The 14,568-nt window shown below is 51.6% G+C and overlaps 1 protein-coding gene across 1 annotated transcript in view; it reads right to left on the reverse strand.

The window, feature by feature from the left end:
- Window positions 1–14,568, reverse strand: part of LOC122379241 — a 62,701-nt gene extending 48,133 nt beyond the window's left edge. The window contains exons 1-2 of the mRNA XM_043361253.1: window positions 14,444–14,568; window positions 10,433–10,588 (exon numbers count right to left, since the gene is read on the reverse strand). Of these exons, the coding sequence (XP_043217188.1) occupies window positions 10,433–10,553 (121 nt within the window). The 5' untranslated portion in view covers window positions 10,554–10,588; window positions 14,444–14,568. The remainder of the gene's footprint in view (window positions 1–10,432; window positions 10,589–14,443) is intronic.

Raw genomic sequence — 14,568 nt, forward strand, 5'->3', positions numbered from 1 at the left:
TTTTTACGCTCTTTCGAACGCCGCCTTCCGCGTATCGCTACGTGGCCCAGGAGCCGAGTTACAAGGGGGGGTGTTCAAACACCCCCCCCCCAGCAGGGCGTGGAAATCCAGGACCCCCAGCCGGGCGCGGGTTAACAACTCATGGAGCTACGGTTAACTGGGCGTGCGGCTTAGCCACCCTAGAGCGTCTTGTTGGTAAGACGTTCATTTGTTAGGCATTTAGTTCTCTTTTGGACAGTCCCGGTGTAATTTTATAACAGGATTGGTCAACACCAATATGTTCCCGAACTTTTTTCCAAAAGAATCGGGAAATAATCTTTTCGAATTAAGTGTACCAAATGCATTTTCGAAAATAAACTCTTTTTCTTCACGGTTGGAAATTATGTATGCATGCAACTGCAAGTACGTATGGGTAGTTATATATGTAAAATGTACGTACACGTACATAAGCAGATAGGTGCTAGTGATGTCAATTACGGAAAATCGGAATACCGATACCAAACCAAATACCAACCAAAACCGTGGAGAAATACCGAAATCAAACCAACTTGGGAACATGAGGAAAATACCAACTTTTTACCGATTTCTTAGCCTATTAAACATTAGCGAGGGTTCATGATACCAACAAAATACCAAACACATTAGGATTGAAATACCAAATACCGAGTTGGTATCGGTTTGGTATCGGTATACCAAAAAGTTGGTATCCGATTGACATCTCTAATAGGTGCATGTTCCGCAAAATGCTAAAGCCGTCCATTTCAGCACGGGATATTTGGCAGCTGGGCTGGTAAACTTAACAAAAACCCAACCACAAATGTAAACAGACAGCTATGTCACGCATCTGTTTATATTAATGCTTCTACACAACGCGCTCCTAATTGTGTTCTGTAGTTCGTTGAATATATGTCTGTATTTGTGTAAAAGGGAGATAAAAACATTGGTGCATTGTTTAACCCAATTAGCGATAAAAGACAGCCTGAGCCATGACATAATACAATAGCGAATGGCATAGCTGCTGCACACATGTCCGCACTATTCAGGAATTATATAATTAATAATCAGATATCGTGACGCCGCTCTACACAGCACCACACTGGACTGGTCGACCTGCAGGGCGAGGCTAGCAGCGAGTAACGCATTGAGTGTGTGGACAGTCTGCAGGCCCAGGTCGAGGTTAGCAGTTAGCACCACACTGTCGGACAGCCTACAGGGCGTGCTGCAGTGCCTGCCACTCCACCTGTGGTTCAGGCCATTCACCACTGTTGACTGTGGACTGTGGAACACCTCCGATAGTCCCATGGGGCGCAGCAGAGACCTGTCGTGCTCCACCGCCGGAGCTGTGTTCAGGGAGGGTGTGGAGGGGGACCGTTCGGTTCCCGCGGCTCAGCCAGCGTTTCCTGTCGGCTCGGAGCGCCACACCGCTGCTCTCTACAAAACCCTGTCCCTGTGTCTGTACCGTGTTATACCAGCCGTGTCTGTGTGTGACGCAGGAACTAACAACCGTAACGAACAAAACGGACCACAGTAACACACTGGACTTCGACGACAAAGCGCTGAGCATAAAGCCAAACCAAATATGTAACGAGCCGCGCACAAACAATATATGTGTAAGCGGATTTCCGCTTACATGTTATGCGAGCGGATACTGGGCCTACCAGAAGTGAAAGTGGCAACTCTAAATTCGTCCTGTGCTGCAATAATGTCCTTGGTTTGTTGTCGCGTGTTTAGTGCTATTTAGTTATGATACTGATTTGTAATGACTATTTTATTATTTGATATTGATCGGTACCAATGTTTCTTTAGTTATGTGTCATATTTCTTATCCGAAGAGTTTTAGACTTCCTGTAGGTAATGATTTCGTCCAATGATGTAGCTGCGCGCCACGCGAGAGCCAATCAGGTAATCGCTTATTCTGACCAATGAGAGAGCAGCCGAATTTCCGTTGAGCCCCCGTCGCGTCCAGAGCGGGAATTCGGTGCGCCGCGACATGGCGAGGATCGAGATGTGCTTGGATTGCGCCTGCTTGAACGGTGGGTTTCAACTTTCGTGATAATTACTGTTTATTTTATTTCACATTCTCTAATAACGGGTTTTGATATTTCGTGCCGGCTTTGTATGTGTCGGGATTGTGACAGTTGTTTGTCTTTTCTTTCTAGGGCGTTTCAGTTGGTTTGTCTGCTGAATACACGCTTGGTTGGCTCCGAGTTCGGCGTTTGCCTCTGACGCCAGCGGCCGGGGCTAGACGCTTACATCTGGTGGCAGCGGCGGGATGCTCTGAGCTCGACGGCCTAAGCTTGACGGCCTGCATCTGGCGTCAGTATAAGATTCTCCGAGCGCGACAGCTGACTGCTCAGCGTCTACACGCCGGTGAGACCTATCCAGTTCGGACTTATCCGATAGCGGGATGTGCCTGAATCCGATAGCGGGATGTGCCTGAACGTTTGTGTCACCCGATCTAAGCGATCGCCCTTTGACCATTGTTGGAGCGGGTAATCCTGCCTCGCGGTCCGAGGACTACCGGCCACTCCCGATGGAGACTGGGACGAGTGCACTCCCCCCTGTTGCGGACACGAGCACCTTCTGACCCCCCGGAAACTCAAGTGCTTCCCCCCCCCCCCTGCAGAGGACGCCGTGCGTGGTATTCTCCGGTGACAATGCGCGCACTACCCTCCCCCCCCTTATGAAGACGCACGTGGACATTTGAAGCTGAGGTGTGCCAAACTGGGCTGACGTGGACATAAACATTTGGTGGTTGGGGACAGGGCTGCGGAGTCGGAGTCGGAGTCGGAGTCGGAGTCGGTCGGATTCGACAGTTGTGACCGGAGTCGGAGTCGGAGTCGGAGTCGATATTGGAAACCCCAGCCGGAGTCGGAGTCGGAGTCACCGAAAATCTGTCGACTCCGCAGCCCTGCCAGGTGTGCGGAGTCGGAGTCGGGAGTTGGAGTCGATCGGAGTCGACATTTCTGCCCGGAGTCGGAGTCGGAGTCGGAGTTGGTTTTTCAAAGCCGGATTCGGAGTCGGAGTCGGAGTCGCCGTAAATCCATCGACTCCGCAGCCCTGGTTGGGGATATGAGTGGTGACAAGGGTGTTTCATTGATATTGTGTGTCATGTATGTGCTTGGTTTGGGAAGGTGTGATGTTGGTTGCTGGTAAAGTGTTGTGGTCTCACTGTAACGAGGTAATACTGGCTCTACGATTTCTTTTTCCATTGTAAAACGTCCTTTTCATCGCCTTTCTCGCAGTAATCTGAGCATTTAATTTTAGCGTAACTTGTTGAATTACTCTCCGTATTAACGACTCTGCGGTTCCCCTTACATCACCGATTTTTTTTCCGTTGGAAGTGTGCCAAATTTGACATTCAGCATGGCGACGCAGTCACTATCGGTCGGTCTGCCGTCTTTCGCCGGTAAGGGCAGTGTCTCTCGTTTCATCGCGGACTTTGACACGTTTGCAGTCCTACAAGGATGGGATGACGATAAAAAAGTAGCTCTGCTGCCTCTGTGCTTGTCCGGAATTGCGAGGGACGCCTACGATGCCTTCCCGACCGAGTGCAAGAAGAAGGTAGGCGACGCGTGCAAGAGATTGGAACTGGCTTTCCCCTCCGGCGACAAAGTCGAGGCACAGGTCCAGCTCCGGTCTTTGAGACTCACAACAGATGACAGCCTTGATGCTTTTGTGGTGAAGCTTCGAGGGCTAGTCAGTCGCGCATTTCCCGACACCCGACATACCGATCATGACCCCTTGCTGTACAATTACTTCCTCCAATCACTGCCACCGACATATCAACAAGCGCTAATAGGCGAGGGCATCCAGACGTTCGACAGTGCGGTGGCAAAGGTGAGAAACCTCTCATGCGCCGCGAAGGTGGCAGCGAGCCAGACGGTTCGGCAGGTAGCGGCCACAGACGAGACAGACCTACTTCGTCGGAAAGTTCAGGAGCTGGAGTTGAAACTCTCGCGACTGGAGCGTCCGCAGGTAAGCGCTCGTTCTCCCCCAGTGTCCAGCAGCGGCCGTACTTGCTTCTGTTGTGGGAGGCCCGGTCACAACCAGGCGCGGTGTCGGCAAAGGCACCTGCCGTGTCATGTGTGTGGGACCAAAGGACACTTGGCCCGGATGTGCACGCAGCAGGTAAACCCCCAGCGGGCTGGGCCCGGCCCCGACCCCAGACCCGAGCAGCAGCGGACCCCAGTCTCAGGGTTCCAGCGGGGACCAGGTCCACATCAGTGGGATGCCAGACCACAGGACCAGCGGCCGCAGCCGTTGCAGCCGCCCCGGATGGCCCAGTCGTTGCAGCCCGAGCAGGTGAGAGGACAGTCCACTTGAATGCTGACATGACATTTGACGCTGATGTGGGAGGTGTGACGTGTTCAGTGACGCTGGACACCGGCAGCAGCATTAATATCATTCACAAATCCGTTTTTGATGTGCTCCCCAAGGCCCCTCCCCTTTTCACTACGGCCACAGTGGCACACACGGTTAGCAGGGACCCCCTACCACTGATCGGTCGTACACAGATTGCCGTTAAAATTGCTGGAGAAGTAGTGGTGGTTCCATTCTATGTTTCGGATCAGATTGACTGCACTGTTTTGTTGGGATTGGAGTTCTTTGGCGTGTGCCCGTGTGTTTTGGATCTCACCAAGAGTCAGCTGATCCTCAGCTCTGCGAAAATGGTCAGAACCATCTCCGCTTCAGTCTTCTCGGTGGGTAAGGTGATTTGTCAGAGAGACATCGCGGTTCCGGCCGGACACGAGGTTTTCTTTCCAGGTTTTGTTCCAAACGTCGACTTCAGAGGGCCAGCACTGTGCGAGCCATTGCTTGAAGTCCCGGGACTCGAGTTGGTTCCTTCCATGGTGCAGGTAAACGGTCAGAGTGTTCCGTGCCTTGTGAGAAACATTACAACTGAGCCGGTCACGATCCCCAAGCGTGCGGAGATCGGTAGACTGGAAGTGGGCGTGGCTGAGTGTCCAGTCCCTTCAGGTGACGCAGATCCCAATTGGCGTGAAAAGATAGACCTGTCAGACACAGACCTCAGTAAGGAGCAGAAGGAGAAGGTGACCGAGCTGCTGACCAAATATAGTGACATGTTTGATGGTCGGTTGGGCTTCACATCCGCGGTGGAGCATCACATCGACACAGGTGACAGTCCGCCGATACGTTCAGCACCCCATCGCGTCCCACCATTCCTGGAGGATAAGGTAAGGGCCGAGATACAACGCTTGGTGGATCTAGGGGTTCTGGAAGAGTCGAATGGATATTGGAGTAGTCCTGCATGCTTTGTCGCAAAGAAAGATGGACGAGTCCGGATCTGTGCTGACCTCCGAAAGGTTAACGCTGTGACTAAGATGCCTGCTTATCCGGTCCCCAGAATAGACACGATTCTAGATTCCCTGGGTGGAAATTCAATGTTCTGTGTGCTTGATCTTCGCATGTGTTATTTTCAAATCGGTGTGAGAGAAGAGGATCGTCCTAAAACGACTATCGTCACCCCGTTCGGCGCTTGGCAGCACCTTCGGCTCCCGATGGGACTCAATGGTGCCGCGGCTAGCTGCGCCCGCATGCTCGATATTGTTTTGCGCGATCTTCCCAAGGGCACGTGTCATTCCTACTTTGATGATGTTTGTTTGGGTGGTAAGACGTTCGAGGAGACACTTGAGAAGCTCGAGCTAGTTCTAGACAGGCTCCACCGAGCCGGTCTCACGATCAATCTGGAAAAGTGCTCCCTGTTCCGTTCGAGTGTCAAATTCTTGGGACATGTGGTGGATGAGAGTGGCTTGTCTCTCGACCCCGACCGTGTGAGCAAAGTGCGCGACTGGCCAATTCCGCGGACAGCCAAGCAGCTCTCCTCATTCCTAGGGCTGGCTGGTTACATGCGCAAATTTGTCAAAAAATTTGCGAGCATCTCTGCACCGCTCTTCAAGCTGTTGCAGAAAGACGTGAAGTTCCAGTGGTCAGAGGAGGCGCAGTTCTCGTTCGACCAGCTTCGCAAAGCCCTCAGTGAAGCCCCAGTGCTGACGCTGCCCGATTTCAGCCGAGACGCAGGTCCTTTTATTCTTGATTGTGATAGTTCTGACACCCAGGCGGGCGCAGTGCTGCTACAGGTTCAGGGTGGCGTGGAGAAAGTGATCGCGTATGGGAGTCAGAAGCTGTCAAAATCGCAGATGAATTATGGTACCACTCAGAAAGAACTGCTAGCGGTAGTGATCTTCGTGCAAAAGTTTTCTGCGTACCTGGAAGGTAAGGAATTTAAAGTACGGAGTGATCACGCGAGTCTCCGATGGCTGCTCAATTTCCGCAACCCGACTGGCATGCTTGCCCGCTGGTTCCAGATCTTGTCTCAGTTCCACTTCACCATCGAGTATCGCCCAGGCGCCCTCCACACAGTGCCAGACGCTCTCTCCCGCAGACCAGACGAGCAGACTGATCAGTCATGTCAGACGGACCCAGAGACTGAATACTGCTTTCAGGTAAGGTCAGACGATTGGTCGACCAGCTACATTCGCTCGGAGCAAGACAAGGATGAGGATATCGCGGAAATATCGAAGTGCGTCTCCGCGGGAACCAAGCCTAAAGCTAAGGATCTACCCCAGTCGTGTCGCAAATACTTGTCGCAGTGGTCCAGATTGCGACTGGTGGGCGGAGTTCTGTTCCGCGTGTACAGAAGAAGGCCTGGCGATTCTGATCAGCTACAGGTAGTGCTGCCCAAGAGTCTGATCTCAGGGGCGCTGACTTCTCTGCACGCCGGACCCACGGGAGGTCATTTCGCTAGTGATAAGTTGTTAGCTCAAGCTAGGTTAAGGTTCTGGTGGCCCGGCATGGCTGTAGATATAGAAAAGTTCTGTAAGTCGTGTCACCGCTGCGGCGAGCGGAACAAGCCGGTTCCCGCCCCGCGAGCGTCCCTGGGCCAGCTGCCAGCCTCATCGCCCATGGAGGTAGTAGCGCTCGACATTCTGTCTGGCCTGCCAGTGACGTCGCAGGGGCACAGACACTTGCTCGTAGTTATCGATCATTTTTCGCGATTTGTAGAGTGTATTCCGTTGAAGACACAAGAGGCGACTGAGGTAGCTCAGGCGTTTGTCAGAGAGTTTGTGTCTCGATATGGGGTGCCAAAGACGATCCATTCGGATTTGGGTGGCTGCTTCACCGGGGAAGTTATGAAGCTCACGTGCCAGTTACTGGGGATAGAGCAGTCACATACCACGGCATTCCATCCGATGGGTAATTCAATCTGTGAAAGAATCAATCGTACTGTGCTTGGTATGCTGTCTAAATTCCTTGAGGATCACGAGCACTCAGACTGGGACATCCACCTGCCCCTTTTGATGCTCGGGCTCCGCAGTCAGGTGCACCGCTCCCTCGGCGTGTCACCGTACTGCGTACTTTTTGGCAGGGAGCCAAGGCTGCCCGCCGATGCCGAGTACGCCGGTCCTACTCGGTGCAGGACCCGACCCATCACGGAGTATCTAGAGAGGCTGCAGACCAATCTGCGTGCTCTGCACAAAGTAGCACTAGAGAACTCGAACAGAAGTCATCAGAAGAATAAGGAGATTTATGATAGAAAGCTAAATGAGAATAGTTACCTACCTGGAGACAAAGTGTATCTGCATAAGGGAATCGTTCCGCGCGGTCAGTATTACAAGTTTTTGCGTCCTTGGAAGAGAGCAGTAGTAGTAGATCAGGTCGGTCCTCTGAACTATAGGATCAGACTAGAAGGAGCTAGGTCTACGCTCATCGTACACCACAACAGGTTGAAGCCTCGAGTGGATACCGGAGAAGGTGAGTCACCGGTGACCGCACCGACAGCGTCCGTCTCACGGGCGGACCCCGCCGCGAGACCACAGCCGGCTGTCGGGACAGCAGCAGGCGTGACCTTTCCGACAGGCAGAAGGAGGATGGATGGTATCAGTGACAATCAGAGGGTAAGTGGTGCGCAGTGTGAAGGTAGGCCTAGTTGCCAACCAGCTGACGCCGCTAGTCTTGACGACTCAGGACCGCCGGCCCTGTCCCTGCTGAATCCGTTCGCCATATCTTTCGCCCCGCAGACACCCCCAGTTCAGACAGAGACAGCGCGTGAGACACGTGAGACGCCAGAGGGAGTCGCAGAACCGATAGCAGGTTCAGCTCCGACTGGAGCAGCAGAGGTGCCGCCCGACGTGGCGAACACTCAGGTTACCGCAGATATGCGCAGTCCCGAATTGCGTAGGTCAACACGAGTAGTCATTCCTCCCGACAGGTATTCGCCGTGATTTTCCGTTGTGGGTACCTATCACACAGAGCTGCTGTGTGCTGCTGTCGTTTTTAATGTTTAATACTGGGTGAAAGGCAATGACATTGGGCGATAACTTGACTTGAGATTCCTATCGTTGTAAGAACAGCTGCAAGCGAGCCTTAGTGTTACCTCTGTACAATGGGCACCTAGGTAGTTCTCTAGCGAATGGAGAAGCGCACGAGCTGAGCTGCAATACGGAGTTATTCAGTTGAGACCGAACATGTTTAGCCGTCCAGTAAAAAAAAAAAGTTCCTTTTTTCGTAGGTCGATGCGTTGTATTGTATGTGTAAATAATCGAGAAGTTTCTTCGCGTTAGGGAGGAAGGGTGTAAGCGGATTTCCGCTTACATGTTATGCGAGCGGATACTGGGCCTACCAGAAGTGAAAGTGGCAACTCTAAATTCGTCCTGTGCTGCAATAATGTCCTTGGTTTGTTGTCGCGTGTTTAGTGCTATTTAGTTATGATACTGATTTGTAATGACTATTTTATTATTTGATATTGATCGGTACCAATGTTTCTTTAGTTATGTGTCATATTTCTTATCCGAAGAGTTTTAGACTTCCTGTAATGATTTCGTCCAATGATGTAGCTGCGCGCCACGCGAGAGCCAATCAGGTAATCGCTTATTCTGACCAATGAGAGAGCAGCCGAATTTCCGTTGAGCCCCCGTCGCGTCCAGAGCGGGAATTCGGTGCGCCGCGACATGGCGAGGATCGAGATGTGCTTGGATTGCGCCTGCTTGAACGGTGGGTTTCAACTTTCGTGATAATTACTGTTTATTTTATTTCACATTCTCTAATAACGGGTTTTGATATTTCGTGCCGGCTTTGTATGTGTCGGGATTGTGACAGTTGTTTGTCTTTTCTTTCTAGGGCGTTTCAGTTGGTTTGTCTGCTGAATACACGCTTGGTTGGCTCCGAGTTCGGCGTTTGCCTCTGACGCCAGCGGCCGGGGCTAGACGCTTACATATGCACATGGTCATTGGTAATGTTATGTATTCTAAAGAAAGGTGTACATTTTCTGATCACATATCTATTGTGCCCTATCGCACTGACATAGCGTGTTGCAAAAGTTTTATTGGAAACTTCACTCCTCCATTCACGAGTCACGACAGTTCGGTTGAAATCCTTTTGATTTGTGTAACATGATAAAGGTACCTATGCATTAGGTATGCAACAATCTCGCCGTGAACTGCTTTTAGCCGAAAACACTCATCGCTAAAGGAACTACGGTGGGGCTGCTGTAAACTTCCTTGGCACGATAGGGCCGACTTTCACCACCCACGCGGGTCGTGTTTTGGTAACTGGAACAACACTCGAATGGCGCAGGCTTCTTTCACTAGTCTGACGCATTGTTCGCCAATACCTAGCCGATACCACACGCAAACAGCGACTTCCGGCCGGAACAATGAGATCCGGTCTCTCTCTCTCTCTCTCTCTCTCTCTCTCTCTCTCTCTCTCTCTCTCTCTCTCTCTCTCCTCTCTCTCTCTCTCTCTCTCTCTCTCTCTCTCTCTCTCTCTCTCTCTTTCTCGTGTTCTTGTGCAGCCGTCTCTCTTCATCCCAGATCAGTTACTTTATCGGGTTTAGGCTGTACAAAAGCTGTATCCCTGATACACTCAAGCTGCGTGGGGTGCACTTCCGGGCCTTTCCCTGTCGTGGCCCAATCGGTCAGACCAGAGTGCGCCCCATGACCGCAGCCAGGTCAGCCCGGTGATGGCGTGCAGTGCGGCGGCCGTCAGCACCGCTCGGGACGCCGACGGTCGTCAGCGGCCGTATATCGGCCCGGCGGCGCCACTGACGGCCGTCCCGACAGCCGGCGTCACGCCAGTCGGCAGCCCTCGGCGCCGCATCTCTGGCGCCGCCCCCGCCCCCGCCCCGGCCCGCTGCAGCCGCCCCACAGTGGACAAACTGTCGTCACGGCGCGGCGGCCGGCCAACAGTGGACCGTTTGTCTCGCGGCGGCCTGCAGGCCCGGCCGCGTCCCAGAGCCGGCCGCCCTGCAGGCCGAGTCATCGCCGTCACTCGGCTGCCGGCGGCGCACTAACAGACGCACTGCACCGTGCACCAAACAGCGCCGCAATTAGCGGCTGTCGGTGCCCAGTCCCGGACACTCCATCAGCCGGTACATGGGACAGGGGCAGCGGCGGCGGCTGACGGGACTCACCTGTGGTCCCGCCGGCCAGCAGGACGACCAGCAGCGGCAGTAGCAGCGTCATCAGGACGGGAGACGACCGAGCGGCGGACGGCAGCAGGAGTGGGCGCCTCCGGGAGCGGCCATACCACATCACAGAGCGGGCTCCTCGTCTTCAGGTCATCCAGCCTGGGAGGAGGACGACAAGAATCATCATTAGAACACAATCGGCAGGCCAATATAATGATAAACACGATAAGGGATCTCAAAGAGTTTGGCGAATTGAGAATAAAAATAGATCTGTGCATATTGAGCAGCAACATTCTCCAATATAGGCCAACGGTCATTCATGTTTCGAAAGGTGAGGTGAGCGAATAGCTCGAGGCAACGAGGCAACAAATGTGACATGCAAGCAAACATCTTAGACCAAGATAGTCAGACCACACGGTGAAAAGACCGTCATGACTAACGAACATCAGCACTACTTTTAATTTGCTGTGAAAGTGAAAACAGTTGCAAAATTGCATTCTGCAGCTGTCATGTAGGTATATATCCACTACCAGCTCAGCCTTGGGGCTGTCGAAAACTAGAGCTCCGGAATGCACCGTCGGGCAGATATTTACGAAAGGGCGTGTTCGGCGGATCAGCTGTCGATGAAATGTGAATTAACAGCTGGATCAGATCCAACAACAGCTGTGAAACACCATTGATTTCGTCTATGTAAAACGACCATGGTAAGCATGAGGTTAAAATGAGATGTTAACAGCTAGGGTAAATAAAATGGCTCATAAGCAAAAAGGTTTCAACGTAAGTGAGTGGCTAGAGAAATAGAATAGCTTATTAGCAGAAGTTAAGTGTCAATCACCTGCCCACCGCGGATGAGGTAGATAAAATAATTAGATAGGATCGATTTCCATGACATACAATGCTATCATCGGAAGTAAGTTTGGAGCATCACCATTACTGACTAATTAATCACGAAGCCGTTGTAATAAGCTGAAACGTACAGCGCGTTTCGCAGATTAATGAAGTAATATTGACAATGGCATGGTGAAGCGTCTCTCTAAACGGGGACGCAGTTCCGCGCAGCCACTTATCGTTCCGGAGCCCTTTATATGTTTCAACAGGAGTGGAAAGTAGCACCGGACTAAAAACCAGTCAACAAAGATTGATGGCCGGTTACTCGGATGGCTATACAACAATGGAACTGGATGGGGTTGTCACATGTTTTGAACGTATAACTATGCATTGTTTAGGGATCCATTACCCAGTGGCAACTAGGACATTGATGCACGGCGTCCGCCAGGAGAGGTCACTACTGAGAGGCGAGCATCCTGACTTGAGAGTAATAGTCATCTACCGCTGGTTCTTTATGTTCAGAGAGTAAGACATTAACGTCAGCAATGCTGTTTTATGCTTGTTAGATAATGCAAGCCGGCTCGGCGCTCGCCAGACGCTGTTTGTAGTACCGGCCATAGGCGGTTCTGGGTTTATCCTCTTAGAGCCCAGATACAGAGCTGTGCTATATGAGATAACGCCCGGAGCGATCGCCCTTTCCCAGTGCTCGGCCAGGCAGCTCAGCACTGAGCACAGGTGTGCCGGTCACCTTTACCCTTCCGGGATTTTTCCTTACGCGGGGCGATATATTCACCTATGAATAATATGTCCAGCTATGTATTTATTTCACGTTGTTGCAATTGTTCACTACCGTTTTATCTGAGGTCTAATTATCTCAATTAGACACGACTATTTAGCTAATGACTAGTGATTGTCGATTGACATGGTTTAAAACATTATTAAGGCTCAAAATTCAAATCACGCCACCACAATGACGCAAAACACTGCTACTGTCCCGTCTGTCCTTCCAAGCTCGACTGGCCACCATCATCAGTCACACGAGCACACTTGTTTGACATATGTCACCCTTGGACAACGCGATTTCAACAGCTCTATGCAGGGACGTTTTCACTTCCACCAACACGACGGGGCATTGGTGTTGCGCCGAAGGAGAACCACTGAATCAGCCGTCAACAGTTGCAGCACTTCCTTTGCTGTAGCTTGTGGCGTGCAGCCCGTTTCATGAAGAGTGAGTGCAGATACGGTCATGTATGCACTTACAAACCACACGCCAATCCTCATCGCCGCGCGTTGCGACCGGCCTTGCAGCTGGCGCCCCTGTGAGTATGCAGTGTGTGCCGAGTGCGCGGACTGCGGAGTGCGGAGTGTGCCGGGTGCGGACTGTGGATTGTGCCGAGTGCGCGGACTGCAGATTGTGCCGAGTGTGCAGACTGCGGGCTGCGGATTGTGCGGACTGCGGATTGTGTCGAGTGTACGGACTTCGGACTGCGGATTGTGCCGAGTGCGCGGACTGCGGACTGCGGAGTGTGCGCACTGCGGACTGTGCGGAGTGTGCGGACTGCGGACTGTGCAGAGTGTGCGGAATATGGCTGGTGGTATAGGGTGGACGGCGCTAGGACACGCCATCGGCCCCCATCGGGCCGCTGTCGGGTGACGTCACCGATGCCAAATGGGTGCCATCAGGCAGGGGCGTCGTGGCGTGCTGATTTTTGTGTCCGATCCGGCAACTGAAGGACGAGTCGCCCGTCACGCCGGTAGAGCGTTGAAATTCAGACTTATGTTGGATATGAAATCCTGTGGTTCTGCGTGCGGAGGAAAGCGTTACTACGGAGGCCTATTGTCAATCTATTCGTAATTGGTAATTGGTAAGGCTTTATCGAATGTCATCTATTGGAACAAAACTGGTTACCAGCATAAATGACCGAGGCGTAGCCAATAGGATACAAGCCGTATATATGTAACGTATACGAATGACGGTACTCTTTCGACAGGATCTCAAGTGGCACTAGCTTTGCACATAAAATCTGCACTCCTTCCCACGAATAAGCACCACTTTCGTTACTATTCGCATTCATTGATAAACTATTGTACCGAAGCCTGCTAAAGGTATTTGAACACAATGACGGGCCCTGCAGAGGCGCCTGGCGCGAGACTAGCCGCACTGACTACTGAGCTTCCCTTTCATTGCACCCCACCAGTGTTACTTAGTGAGATATTAAAATTTAGGTAGGTACTACAAATATGGGCGATGGGAATGGCAAGAAAATGAATTAATGTCACAGAAGATGATCCTTTCCGTTCCGGATAGATACCTACTTATCCCTCTAAAAAAATATATTATACCTAAATTAGTTTACTTACGGTATTGCATCACTTCTATATAAAATGACGCGCTAACTACCCTGCGTTTCGTATGCTAAAACACGAACAAAAATATCACCTTGTCATTTAGGTATGTGATAATTCTAGGTGTCTAAGCACCGAAACAGAAATGTTTCTCGGGTGTTAGGAACAGGGAAATAGTTCTCATTTCCGTTCAAAGTTTCAAAGGGAATGTTTCCACTCAACGCAGGGCACACAATTGCAATGCAGAACGGTATAACGGTACATTTATCAGGCTCGAATCAGAGAAGACAATCGTCGCACAGACAAACTGCGTGCTATTGTGGCTAAACGCAAGGCTGCACCAAAGCCTCCTTGCAGGTCACCTTCTCAGCGCCAGATTCCGTTATCGGCATAAGTTTTAGTTAATGTTATGTAACGCCATCAAAAGCCAATATGACTGGATAAGTGAATGCCAAATGCCAATATGCATGTGCAATTACATTGCATACCCATATATCCCCTGTAGCGTGAAAATACATATGTAGGTATCAAAAATGATGTTTTAGGCAACATATTCAATGTTAGCGGTCCCGTATTTTCCGCTCGTTATTTACAGACTTAAATGCAAAAAAATAAGCGTTGAAAATTCAAGCAATGAACTGATACCTGACCGCCGTGGTTTGCTACATCTTCTAACAATTGCACGTACCTGTTTGAGTCGCTGGAATAACGAAATTGTTTCGAGTGCTTTCGTCATTCAGCGCCGCAAGCCGCCAAAGCACCAGACATAACAGCGCGTAACCACCATCGCTCACTGGCAGCCACCCGAACACCAGTTTCTGTCCGTGCCTCGGTGCTCACCTTTACGGGCTGGTCCTGTGGCGTGTCGCGTGTTTCGGCCGGTCCTCGAGCGCGGTTTCCGCGAGCTCCCCGCACACCGGTCGGTACTGGACTGTCGGCGGGTCGGACCGGCCGCCGGCGCTCGC

Source organism: Amphibalanus amphitrite, unplaced genomic scaffold (assembly GCF_019059575.1).
Source record: "Amphibalanus amphitrite isolate SeventyFive unplaced genomic scaffold, NRLGWU_Aamphi_draft 000074F_arrow, whole genome shotgun sequence".
In the NCBI taxonomy this organism is placed as follows: domain Eukaryota; kingdom Metazoa; phylum Arthropoda; class Thecostraca; order Balanomorpha; family Balanidae; genus Amphibalanus; species Amphibalanus amphitrite.